General features: G+C 36.7%; 1 protein-coding gene across 16 annotated transcripts in view; it reads right to left on the minus strand.

The window, feature by feature from the left end:
- Nucleotides 1–14,098, minus strand: part of PARP4 (poly(ADP-ribose) polymerase family member 4) — a 59,589-nt gene that overhangs the window by 30,424 nt on the left and 15,067 nt on the right. For 15 of the 16 annotated variants that reach the window (XR_015704563.1, XM_087756379.1, XM_087756390.1 and 12 more), the window contains 10 exons: nt 12,831–13,004; nt 10,625–10,785; nt 7,867–8,004; nt 5,682–5,780; nt 5,283–5,466; nt 4,351–4,513; nt 3,684–3,808; nt 1,820–1,951; nt 1,509–1,595; nt 875–1,039 (listed from right to left, as the gene is read on the minus strand). Coding sequence is in view for 15 of the 16 variants with exons in the window: in XM_087756379.1 (XP_087612505.1) it covers nt 875–1,039; nt 1,509–1,595; nt 1,820–1,951; nt 3,684–3,808; nt 4,351–4,513; nt 5,283–5,466; nt 5,682–5,780; nt 7,867–8,004; nt 10,625–10,785; nt 12,831–13,004 (1,428 nt within the window). In the remaining variant the exon portion in view is untranslated. The remainder of the gene's footprint in view (nt 1–874; nt 1,040–1,508; nt 1,596–1,819; nt 1,952–3,683; nt 3,809–4,350; nt 4,514–5,282; nt 5,467–5,681; nt 5,781–7,866; nt 8,005–10,624; nt 10,786–12,830; nt 13,005–14,098) is intronic. The other variant, XM_087756395.1, reaches the window with a different exon arrangement.

The following is a 14,098-nucleotide window of genomic DNA, read 5'->3' on the forward strand; positions in this document are numbered from 1 at the left end:
CCAGCAGACATATGGTGAGTTGAAGTCCCCCATGAGAACAAGCGCTAACAGTTGTGAGACTTCTCCCAGCTGCTTACAGAATATTTCATCTGCCTCTTCAATGTATGTCATTCCTGACACTTTTATCACCCTGGAACTCCTTTCTTTTATTATATCACTAAGTTGGGATTGCATGGAACCCTCTTTACTTCATTTAATCATATAGCTTTGTAATCTGAGTATCATAGTGACTAAAATTCAGATGAACATGTGCATGTTTCTCTCCCAAGGACACAGTGAACTTCAGAACTCAGTATAATACAGCCTTGAATTAGAAGGCACGATTGTTGAACAGTCAGACATACAATACAGCTATACGATCTCATAGGGACTAGGACCACAAGGCCCATCTCTGGCTCTTTGCCACAGAGATGACCTCCCCTCCCACCTGGAGAATTCAGGAGCCATCAAGGGCACCCAAAGAAACAGAAGGGTAACCTTGTCCCTGAAGCAGAGAAGGATAATAGCAGAGTGTTCAGCAGATGCTAAGCTGCTGTTTCGTGATGGAGATAATACAATGTCTTTGCAAGCCAAAGGCATCACAGAGACAGCAGATAACTCAAAATATGAGATCTAACATGTGCCAGCTCAAGTCAACTTTCTAAGTCCTGCAGGAGCAAATACATCCTCAGAGATAGTTAAAGGCCTTCTACCAATCACAGCATTCCTAAGTTCATGTTCATGCTGCTTTATGACAAGAGTGGTTACAATTATCTTCCAGCAAAAGAGAAGAAATGAAAAGGAAAACAATCATAAACTTACTGAAGCCTCTTGTGTAACTACAGTCCTCTAGGCACAGAAGAAGATGCTATTTTAAGATTGTATTTTAACAAACCTGCATGTTTTCATTTAATGCTTTGTCCTGTTGCCATGGTGACACAGAAGCAGGCATATGAAAGGTGATACAACCATGCTGAAAACTCAGTTCAGTGATATAGGTGATTTTGATCACAACTGTAGAATTTGGAGGTAAGTTTCCAACACTTATTACAAAAATATCCTAAAAAACAAAAAAACCCACAAACTAGCTTTAATGACATCATTAAAGCCTATGTTTTCCAAAACAATAATTTAACTGGTGTTTAGGCACACTGAAACCAAATGCTAACACAGAAACTACTATTTGGTTCTGGTGAAGTGTAAGGAAAAATGGGACTACGACACAAAATTTCAAACTTTCAATAATTCCTGAATTTCTGGCAAAAACTGATGAATAGTAACAGAATAAATCAATCTTCTTAAAAAAAAAAAAAAAAAAGGAAACCACCTGAAAGAGAAATAGGTGTTTTATTGAAGCTATAGCACATATTTAAAGAAACAACAGTTGTTTTTAAAAATGATCAAGTTTATGGTCCAAATAAGTTCTAGTAAAAATGAGTTTCCCAACAAAGATATGAATCAGCGAAGAATCTGTAACTGGACAACTGCAAAATTTTCAAGTAGGTACTAAACCACGATATTCAACATACCGGTGCATCCTGGTCCATCAGATAAGCTCCATCACCCTGACTGATAGCTTTCCGATATTCCCTGTGTGCTTGTTTCTTTTCTTTAACCTATGAAAGATTGTTCCAAAACAAGTCATTTCATCTCTACAGACAGAAAACTTAACCAATATTCTCTTAAATGACATGAATACCTTAAAATCCAGTCAAGTAGTAACAACCAAGGATATGAAAGAAACCAAAATTAGTGTTGCACATCTTCATTACTAATTAAGTGCTTTCAGATCTTGAGACTGAAGGAGCTACATTAAAGGCAAAGTAAAATAACATTTTACCTCTCCAATGATGTGTTTTCCATTGATAAAAGCTTCAAATCCACAAACAGCAGCTTTATCATCCAAAGGAAAGACATATTTAGCTTCAATTGGTTTACTGTTTTGATTGGTGTAGGTCTGAAACATTACTACCTGCAATGAATATTTTTTGCGTAACTGTAATGTTAGAATGTGATTAAAACATCAATACTTTAAGTGTATCAGCATAACTGCTTTGCACCACAAAATGTCAATAGGCATGCCACAACCGGAACTTCTATTTGTTAGAAATTAAGGTATAACATTCATCAGTGCTTGACAAATAGACATCTCCAGAAACATGCATGGAGCTGGAGAACTTTTAATCTCTAAATCATTAATCGAGTCTCTTCCAGAAGAAGAGTAAACCATGACCTTCTAAAGGTTATCTGATATACTGGCAGAGCTGGAGCTGTCAAGCTATTGCCTACAAAAGAAGTCACCACTGCAATATAATAGTTTCAAGCCAGTAAGGACTAAACAAGAAGGAAGACTAAACCTCCACAAAGAATTGGTCTATTTTTATGATATACTAAAAGGGATGTTTGGAATAGCCTATGTTACTTCTATATGTATAGTATCCATCTTCTAATGACAGAATTTCTGTATCTGAGGTGGCAGATTGCATCTGACTTTCTTCTCACATCTGCTCTTCTGTTTACTTCCCGCGTGTCGTAACAAAACTCTAGCAATTCCTCATTCCCCTTTGCTACCATTCTTATTGTCCCTTGCCATCTGATCATTTCTGGTTTATGCTCTGTACCTCAGCCTTATAGACTGTTTTCTGCTTTGATGGACTGGGTCATAGAACAGATGCCACTGGATAGTAATTCATTCCATAGGAAACCAGACAAAAACCAAAACCAAACCAAACCAAAAACAAACAAAAAACCCCCCAACAATCCCTCATGAGAAGAACAGTTGTTCAAAGGAATCAGACTGATCAGACAACAGTTCTGAGTGTCAGAATACTTTAAGCACAGACTCATTTGCAGACAATTCTTTCAAACCCTTTTCTCCACTGTTTTCCCCAATTTCTTCTTTAAGGCTTTAGCAACAACATATAAAAAACACTATTTACTTTTATGAAGCTACTTTGGCACTGGAAACCCCTGAATACAGATGCTTGTGAAGAGACACATGTGACAGAACTCAGTAAAGCCATAGCTTTAACATGATCAAGACTGCTTCAGGCAGGATGCAGTTGAAGGGGGAGATTGTGGAAGTATGCCCCAGGATTGGAAAAGACCTGTGACTTACACAGAATGTGTTCTTAGGGCATATGTACTAAAAAACAAGGTGGGCCCTTATTATAGCCTGCTTAGCTAACTTTTATTAGCTAATTTTCAGGTTAGAATAGCAAGTTCTTTTGTATTGATTGATATTTTACTTGTGACAGCTAATTTAGGTTGTCTAACCAAAGTCAAAACCAAAACACAAATACATTTCCATAAACCTTTAATGATCCTAGGTATTTCTCACTGGTTTATAATTCAGCTGGCAAACAGATCGCCCAGAAGGTCTTTTAAAGGGAAGAGAATGCGTACACTACTGCAAAAAGTTTTTCTACAATGATCTAAGTCTGCAGAAAACAGACTTAAAAAATAAAGCCAAGCCTTTCACTGTCCAAAGAGCTTTTAGCATTTGTTGGACTATACATGTCTAAGAATAAAACCTGTTTCCACTCAGTTTCAGGACTTTCCTTCATTTAGAAATTGAATTGCCTTTTTTTTTTTTTTGCAATTAACTAAACACTAAATAGCATTTTGACTAAAACACTACTTAACAAATGGATTAATTTTTCAGGGCTGAGTTATGGAAAAGGACAATAAATAGCATACTCTACCTGCGCTACAAAGTCTATTATCCTTGCCTTGATATAAACACCTTCCAGAGGGACAGGATTTCCCAATCTGTCCTGAAGACCGGTTTTTACAGGATTCGAAAGATTTGCATTTGGTAATGCATAGCCTAAACAAAGAGTTTAAGAAAGATTAAAAAGATATTTTTTGAAATATACATTCAGGAAAGATGATTGAAACTAATTCTATATCAACAGCCCATGTTTATTTATGCAATTCACAACACAAAAGTAACACAGTTTCTATTATGAACACTTGTGTTGCATTGCTGAGTTGTATTGCTGTCTGTCTAAGGGATTGTAAGTTCATGATAGTTCTTTAAGGTCTTACAAGGTCTTTGTTTAGAACCTTGCATTTGAATTATTTAAAGACCATATGATGATTTATGCAAAAGTGCTTCCTGTGCTTCTCTTGAAACACACTGTGACAGGAGGAGTTGCAACTGCTGTTGGTAATTATGTCTATAGGAAATCTGTTAAACAGATGCTACACAGATGCCGCATGGTAATCACTAATTTGGTAACATCCGCAAATAAACTACAAATTATTTTTTATTATATTATCTTCATAAAAGCACTCTAAAAAGGGTTCTGATAAGTATTTAGGAAACTCTGGAAGCAAGTCAATATACAAACAGTAAACATTTCTTACTCTCATGCTGTAAATGACATTGCGGCTCTGGCTCATTGTTATGTTGCTCCAGTTCCACCCCAGTTGCAGGCTGAAATCGTTTTATTTGATCTTCAGCAAGGCAAAACTTAACAACATATCTAATTTTAACCTGACAGGTTTTATACACGACAAATTCATCATCCTGGTAGAAACAAAGAAAGGTATTTTACAATAAAAACAAAGCTGTAGATAATATCTAAACCAATGCAAATCGATTAAGAGGTGAACCTAAATGACACATCATTTTTGAAAAATAATAAGAATCTGACAGCTTTTATTTTCACTCCCCTAATCTCTCTGTATCACTACCACTTGCATCTCTTATCTTCTTACTTTGTGTTCTCCACACTCCTTATATTTCCTCTTCTCCATAAAGCACAATCATTCCTCAAAATAACTAAGAACAGAAAAGGTAAAAAACTGGGGGATATCTAGAGATCAACTGTATCTGTTAGTGTGCCACTACAGCTATCATCCCTGCCTTAGAGTACCAACCTATAAGGACAGGGATTTTTATCAGCTGGGTTCATTTACAAAATAATGAACCTTCCATAGTACTCATTTCTTATTGCACACAAAGTAGAATATCACTTCCAAATAACAATTTAAATATCACAGACCAGATATTTATATGATGATTCAGTTATAATAAAATAAAAAAATAATATTTACATCTTTCTTTTAAGTATTGTTTTCTTGCAAGAATTCTTTACAAATAGCAGTTTAGGGGCTTAGAAGGTTTATACGCACTTTACAGGCTGCAAGACAGACAAAAGTGATTTTATGCATTACTGTCTAGCGATTTAGTCTCTGAACTGAAATGCAGGTTACATTCATTCTATCTATCAGTCATATAATAAATAAAAAATTTCAAGTGCCTTTTCAAGTGCCCAATACTGCAGGATCAGTACCTCAAAGTCTGAAGACATGTCTGCTGTTTTACGGACTCCATGCACGCTGTCATAACCTGATGGTGCATTATTTAGTGAATAATCTCGTTCATACAAATCTAAGCAAGATCCAAGTGCCACGTCGCAAACTGCCAGGAGCCGTGTTCCATCCATTTCACTGGGTGAGGAATACTTAATACTGGTGCTACATGTAAAGAAAGATCATACACATTTTTTTAGAATTTATATTAATGTAAACGTCATAGGAGTTTAAGGATACACAAGTACCTCTGAACAGATGGACAGGAATGAACTTTATAATTAAATTACCTTAAAAGTATTAAGTATTATTCTACTTAATTTGTAAAGTAAAAAGAATACACAAAGGATAAAGGAAAGAGATATTGTTGTTTTTCAGACCTAACAGAATCACTGAAGTAAATGCCACTGCCCAGATTCCCAGTGTCAGTTCTTTCCAGGCCATGACCTTCAACAACCACTTTTGGCATCAGGAGTCCTCTAGAGAAAAAGAAGGTCACACAATGAATGAAGTGCAAAATACTTTTGCATATAGCATGTGGGCTAATACACATTGTGCAATTATGAACCACAGAGGATTAAAACAAAATACACTTTATAGAAACCATAGACACTCAAGGAAAATAAAGTCTATTCATGAAAAAAAATAAATCCCAAAGTTGTATTAATCACCAAGACACTGATTACATAAACAATAAAGACTGTTAGCATTTCTTCACTTAGCAGAAAAACAATGCGTTTTCCAGATTCACTGCCAAACACTCAAAATAATTTTTTCGTTATTAGATGAGTAGTTCTGCATTTCTAGCAACTGTGCTGTATTCAATTTAAAGAAACTGTATAATATTTTTATATCTAAGAAAAAGAAAGTATGAGTTTTAAAGGTAGAATGCTGGGGAATGGATACTTGGAAACTTTTCCAATGCTTAATTTGCAAACCTATTGAGTGCAGAGATCCCATCCTTAGACTGTTTATGAGACATTTGATTTACTACTGATTGATGCCCATAGAAAACATTTTCTATATAAAGAATGTAAAAAGACACAATATTTAAGTAAGTTCAAGAGTTTTGTAACTTAGAATTAAAATCTGCAGTATGAGGAAAACAGAAGGTTAATATGACTTTTGAGGTATTTTACTTCTGATGGTGTTATGTATCAGATATGTTTTTAAAATATCCTTAAATTTTCAGTGGCTGGTTGTGGTGGTGTTCTCCCCCTGCCCCCCCGCAACCTGGCCTTTTCCCGTAACTCTGATCAAGTGATAACCACCAGTGGTGCCCATGATGGGTGCATCTGGTCTTGATGGCTGCATCTGGCTCAAGGCTCAAGGTCGATTTGGGGGAGATAGATAACAGCAGACTAGCCAAGGGCTAATTTATGGTAATGTGCCCACCTGACCACAGTGCTGGTCCATGTGGATTCAAGCCAGATTTGGAAGAAACTGGCATCTGTGATCGGTGTGCAAATATGACTATAAGTCAATCTTCTTACACCCATAAATAGTGAGCAGACCAAAAGCCCTTTGAGCTCTCCTGCGTGGTAGCGGGCTGTATGCCGGGATCTCCCCTTGAGTAGGGACATCTCTTAAGGTTACTCCTCGAGGTTGAGAGAATCCTTATCACATCAGATACTCGGTAAGTGAACTGGGAACAAGTGCGCTAAAACTGTGCAATCTTAGCTAAGTAATATAAAGGATTGATTGTGCATGTATAATCCTTTAGACATAAACCGTTGACTTAAGTCTGCGACTAGGATTGGATCCAGCTGCACCTAGACTCCTCTCTGAGCAGTTTAGAAAGCAAGGGGGTCCCCTCTGAACCTCATGACCCAACAGCAGGGTTTCCCTGACAGTCTTGTCTGATACTGTCCCCTATGCAGTAAATAATCAAGTGTACCTTCCCATTGAATCTTGTTAAACCACTGTCACATTTACTATCAAACTTTGTTATCAATAAACATATTGCTCTTACGACTGCACTCTCACTCCATCTGTGACACTGGTATTCACTGCATACATGCTGTAACGAGGATTTAAATATGTCAGGCTACTAGAGGTTATATTATTTTAGCATTATTACTGTGCCTGAGTGAATCCATGGTAGTCAGTCATAGAACTAGATATTCTGTTATTCCAGGAAATTATGATAATCTAAAAATATGCCAAATAAAGTAGTCGTGGGGAACTAATGTATAGAAATGGAAGGAGGACATTGTCAATGCAATTCTTTCCTAAAACAGAATAAATTTTCCACACAGCCGTTACTCTCCTACTCTCTCCATTTTCTCATCTTTCATCTGGATTTAAACCACGCTCCTCACCATCATATCCAAGTAGCTGCATCTCACGTCTAAGCTACCTGAAGAGTAATTAAAGTTATCATTACAAAAGATTGATTTTCCTTCCAGAGGTCTGTAGAAGTATATGGATGTTCATATAAATGTTAACAGTAAAAATTAGGTTAAGCATAATGCAAAAGAGCTTCATTAAAAAAGAAGTCTAAATATATTTAAGAATATAATTAAGCCTGATTCAATGTCAAAAAAAGGAAATGTAAATTTTTACCTGGAAAGAATTCCCATGAAGTTGCGCACAGATGATGCATGGAATAAGGATCGAACGTTTCCAAGACTGCTCAGAAATTCTGCTGTTTCAGTTATTCTGCCAACCCTATACACTTGTAAAATTCTCACTGGACACTCACTGCAAGAAATTTGAAATGATCTTTGAGATCTCATGACTTAGAAAGTGCATTTAAGATCAATACACTGCTAAAAGATAAAGTCTGATTCTAAATCTCAAAGTAACATTCAGCTTTTTTTTGTTAGCAATTTGGGTGGCAATTATTAAAGAAAGAATATCATAAAAGAACAATCACCAGAGATATTAAAAAATTAATGATTAAGTTCAAGATCTATTTAGACTTTTAGGCAGAAACTGAAAATGTGCTTTCATGCTTAAAGTCATATGAAATTATCTCATTTGACATTTTGGGATCTAAATTCAAAGATGTGACATACAAAATCCCATATAACTCTATACTTACCGACTCTGAGCTGTATATAAATTATTGCCAGCAAATTTATCTTGTACTAAAAATTCTTTTACTAAGAATACTCAGAGACCTCACTGTCTTGGCTGAATTACACATATCTTAGCATCACACTTCAGGCTATCTGGAGGTAGTAACTCCCAATTAAGAAAGACTCCCAATGAAGAAATACACTTGAGAGGAGGAAAACTTGGGTTGCAATCCCACCTCCAGCAAGATTTATGCATTTTACATACTGTAGTTACAGAATGGAGCTGTCATCAAGATTCTTGTCCTTCCCTTCTTGTGATTACACAAAACAAAAGATTCAGATTCTCTCTTTACCTCTTCTTACCTTTATCCTTTCCAGCTGAGTGCTCTACTTAGCTAGTGTAAAGGTCTGAGTGTAGAACAGTGTGCCTACCACCTTCCTTCTGCTTAGGCAGTCTGCTCTGTACACATGCTTGGAATGTACTTCCTCAGATGGCAGACTCTGGACTAAGGACTGAGTTGCTTAATGGTGTAAAGACAGCGATAACCTATGAAATACCCAGAAAATAATTTTAGGATTCTAGGATTCCTAACTGTCACAGAGTGAGGAACCTCTGGATTCACCAAGTAACTGAGAAGAGGACTTAAGGATCACAATTTTAGATTTAGATACTGAAAGTAGGCAGTACCTGGAAAGTAAAAGCATAAAGCCCTGTTTACAAATCAAACCTTTATGCTTTCACGATTCAATGAGCTTCAGTCAGGTTTCAAGTTCCTAAATGCTAGAATAATATTGGTAAATAGGACCTAGCCTCTTTTGTAATTTTGAACACTTTACTCAAACTGCGTGGTTTCTTTTGTTGAGGATTAGAGATATATTGTGTCCTAATTTATGAAGCTGCTATATGAACTTTTTTATAGGAAGGGGGTTTTTTGTTTGGTTGGTTTGGTTTTTTTTAAGAACCTTACTTGAACCCCAATCCTTCAGCATGCTTCTACTGCAGTTGAAGTTTTTTAAAATTGTTTTTAGATTAAAAACTAAGATTGCAAATGCAGAGACTGAAAGGGAATAATTATGCACCAATTCTTGCAATGTCATTATGCTTATCTATTGTATAAGAGTAGAGTCAAAGTTTTGCGGGAAAATCCTGTCCTTATAATTAGTTAGTTTATGAATTAGTATATAGGCCCTAACATGGATAACTGCTATCTACAAAGAGCTGTCTTGTGGATTCAGGTAACAGCAAATTTCCCAAAACTTTACTGAATTGTTTCTGTCACAAAGAACTGTAAGGTGGAACTGAGTCACATAAACTATTGTTCTATTAATTATAAATGACTTAAAAATTTAGACAAAATGTCAAGTAGAAGTCGACTTCTGAACTTTGCTGAAGACAAACAGGTTTGCATGTTCCAAGCACAGTGCTCCTTCCACACTTGAGCAATATACATTTGGGTATAACCACTTAGTAACCAGTAGTTGCTAGGTAGGTTTAGACCTTAGCTGCTTAACAGCATATTTACTCAGTAAAAACAAACTTGAAGTGACTATATATATGTATAATTGAAGCCCACTTCATTCTTCCCTGTATGAATGATCTAACCATGGGTTATTCAATTTCTAGCACCATCTTCTCTTTAATTTCTCCATATTTATCCATTTTTTAATTTTATTAATCAAAGAGACAGGGTGCCCAGTTAGAAGCCAATGCCAAGAACATTAAATAGAATTATAGGCAAATCTGCAGAATAACTTCCCAGAAATATGTCTTTTTCACGCAATTGAAAGCTAACTAGAAAGGAACGGCAAGTTCTGTACATAATCAAAAGTTGACCAGGTATCCCTCCCACTCCAATCAAGTTTATTTGCACAGAAAAAAATTATTTGTTTTACTCAGCAGAACCCAAAATTTTACTTTTAGGTTTACTTTCCAGTTATTTTATAAAATGCCTGGAAATAAATACTGAGAAGCAGAGTAAACAAGTCTAGACCCCATATATTTTATTTTAATAGCTCATATGAATAGACAGCTCTTCACAATTAAAAAAAAAAAACACCACCAACAAAACCCCAATAAAAAACCCCACCAAAATTGACACTATTATAATTTTCAGGGTTTTTTAAATCTACCTTCATTTTGTTCTAGTATAGGTTATGGTAAATACACCAGCTCTGCAATCCCATTAGCGCAATCAACAATGCACAGTAACAGAACCTGATAATTCAGTCCTCTTCAGCAGTATTTTGTGCAGTATACCTTGAATTTTATTGGAATCGTTGCATAACTATTAAACACTCACTTGTAATTGTTTTTTAACACTTGTTGTTCAACATTGAAACATTCATAACTCTCTGAGTCAACAGCTTCAATCTTGCACCTCAGAGCCCGGTATTTGGCCAAAGATGATGGGTTTGGGCATGACATATTTGCTTCATGTATATTAAGCATGTCTCTGATAAGCTAGAAGATATAGACAGAAATTTGTGAATACTTGTTACATTTCAATTAAGGAAACATGCAAACCAGACTGAATTATATAAAGTTACAGCATAGTAACAATGAAATGGAATACTCAAAAGAACATTTCCACTTGTTAAACACAGTTTGGAACAAGAGCAAACAGCTGTAGAATCCCATGAAAACAATTCAGAAGAACAAGGTATTTGAAAAATAGTGCTAAACTGCTTCTGTACAACTCCAAATGAAGGTTTTTTAACATCTCCACAAACCAATATTTGTGCTTGGTTACCTTTTTCATTTTGCTTATGAGGCAATTCTTGTTAGAATCTGTCATTTTGTCCCTGAGGCCACTATCCAGCTAGGGCAGTAGCACAAGGTACCCATGCAATTTTCTCAGATCAGGAGAAAAAAGGACATCTAACTTTGAAAAGATTGTAATGCTATACTTCACTAAGCCATGGGAAAGCTTTATGAGACATAGTAATTTCTTTATATCAGAAATATCAAAAGGTTTTAATTATCAAAAGATTTCCAAGGTTAAAGGCACAATTAACATTTGTTCTTTTAGAACAGCAAGGAGCCTCCTTCCCTTTACCTCTCCCCTTTTGTATTTTGTAACTTACGGAAGACTGACTTATGGATATCCTTTGCCAAAAGAAAGAGGTATCGCTGGCAGAATCTATGGAATTTACATTATAATCACAATACAAGGAGGAAATTTGAGTTTGCTCTATAGTTACAAGAGCGATGTAGCTGTCAGAGCTCTGACTGCCTCTCGCCTCTCCAGTGGGCCTGGCTGCTTGGGCTCAGGGCCAGCTTTGACAGTGCAGCTGTGGAGCCTTGACAGATAGCTGCAAAAAGACTCAGCAGATTCCTGCCCCTCCTTTGCTCAAGAGATGCCTCTGAGCTTAGGCTCTTGCCCTTGGTCCCTCGGCTGAGCTATGTTGCCAATATGCCTGCATCCAGCCTCCCAACTCCCTGGTTCTGACCCAGATCCTGTGGACTTGAGTTCCCAGTTTGACCTTGGACCTGCCAGACAAGCCATAACAAGGAGGCAATGTGGACTGACCCTGGCTACTATCACCAGCAGTCACTGTCATCTGCTCTACTCTTCCTATTTGGGTACCATAGGACTAGAGCCACTGCCAGTGGTGTAACTGCCCTCACTTTCAACCCCAGCCCCGTCTGCCTGCCCTTACAGAGCAGCTAGACCTTGCTGCTGGGCGCAAGGGCTTCATCTGTGTGCGCACTCGGCACACCTCATTGGCAATCCCCCTGGCAGGCTGAGAATTTCCCAGCTAGTTTCTGCAAAGATGAGACAATGAACTGACGTGCAGCAGAGTAACGGAATTGACTGAACTCCTAGCCAGCTTAAAAATGAAGGAACTGACTGAGTAATACATAAGCTGAGGGGAAGCTATGGGGGAGATCCTTGGAGATTCCCCTAGGCAGGCCAGCTGTGCTTAGACTAAGTGAAAGATGTTATCTGTTTATATATGCTGACTAACTTTTCCCACTAACAATCCAGGCAGTCCAGGGAACTCCCCCAAGCAGTCTGTGCTGTAGAACTGGGAACAGACCAAGCTGTACATAGACTGGTAATTTTAAATAGTCTCTAGAAACTGCTCCTGCATACGCAGGAAAGGGTACACAGAGCAGTCTTTGCATATAGTTAAAATAGCTCAGATATATTTTGTATATAGTTTAAGATAATAAATAGAAACCGATTATGTGTATGCTGGAGTAGCTGCTATCGTCAGCTGGATGATAACAACAGTTCTGTGATTCTCATTTGATCCAGCTGAAGATGCCATCACAACAATGACTGCAATGGAAACTCCTGTTGCCATCTGGACAGCAACTGGTCTTCCTGTTCAAAACACTGAATTCCCGCCATGAGCATTACTCTATTCATAAGATTCCAATAATTTTTTTTTTTAACTGACAGCTTGTGCAAAGTATCCTGCCAATGTATCTAGTGAGTATGTTCAAAACTGGTGTAGCACAGTGTACATCAGGGCTTACTAGCAATCTGGAAAAGTTACCTGACACAGGTCCTGTTTTCTAGATAACAGTTTTTTGGAAACTTTATAGTCTATTCCAGTTTTGTGACGTATAAGTTGATAGAATTCCGTCATCATCTCTTTTAGTGCCACCTCGCCAGCTCCCTCATGCAGTGCATTCTTTACTTGGAGTAAAATACCTTCTGCTTTGCTCACCTTTAAAAGAAGAGATTATTAAATTGAAAGCTATCACAAAATTGCAGAAAGAGGGCAAAGCAATAAATACTGAAAACGGATCATTTAATTCCACACTGAAATAAAACTTTAACTCTTGTTAGTGCAATGTCCACAAAATATTTTCTTGCAGCTAGGATATGAAAACAGTATTTTAAAGTTGGATATTATTCTGCCCTTATACTTGGCTACTTGCAAAGTACCTCAAGCAGAGCTAAGAGACAGCAAAATAACCTCCCTGAAATAAAACAGAATATGAATCAGATTGAAAGATAATGTTCCTTAACACCTTGTTGATTCATATTGTCAGCTTTAATGCATTGATGAAGTAACAGAAAGTAGAGGATAATAAATTTCTTACTAAACGTCTAAGTGGACTACTTCATCCTAAAATACATAAAGCAGAGTAGAAGTCCTATTTATAAAGTGCAACCTACAGAGGAAATGAAAGTAATGATTAATTTTAGACAGTTTGTCCAGACAGACAGAATATCGATTTGCTCATATCTCTATATTCCTTCTCAATTGGAAAATTTTCGCAGAATACTCTATATTATTTTGTCTTCTCAAGGCAGGAGGAAAAAGGCAACAGCTAGTAAAATGCTGACATCAGAGGCTGCATAGCAATGTCCTACTGCAGTTCAATATTGATCCAAGACTGGTCTCTGTCTCACAAATGCCTTTGGGAAAAAAAAGGAGGGTTAATCTAACTGAACAGCAACCCACTTCTTTATTATTGTGTTTCAAAAATCCAGAGATTTTTTTTCTTTCAATACAAATGCTATTTCTCTTGCAAATTAATTATAAGTGGGAAGAGTTAGCGAAAACAGTTTTATCATATTCTTACAGATCGATGCACTGAGATACAGAATCTTTTAGGCCTATGGTTCAGCTCTTGCAAAAGCTACCAATGATTGAACATTATTTATCAAATTTCATCTTCATCACATATTCATCACATTTGTCAAATTTCACCTACCTGAAATATGTTAGGAATCTTAATATCCAAACAATTGCACCTCATAAAAAGCATTTACCACAAACAGGATTTCCTTATGTCTTTGCTGATTTATGCT

This window comes from Nipponia nippon, unplaced genomic scaffold (assembly GCF_047370975.1).
Source record: "Nipponia nippon isolate SJK-2023a ecotype South Korea unplaced genomic scaffold, ASM4737097v1 scaffold_2, whole genome shotgun sequence".
In the NCBI taxonomy this organism is placed as follows: Eukaryota; Metazoa; Chordata; class Aves; order Pelecaniformes; family Threskiornithidae; genus Nipponia; species Nipponia nippon.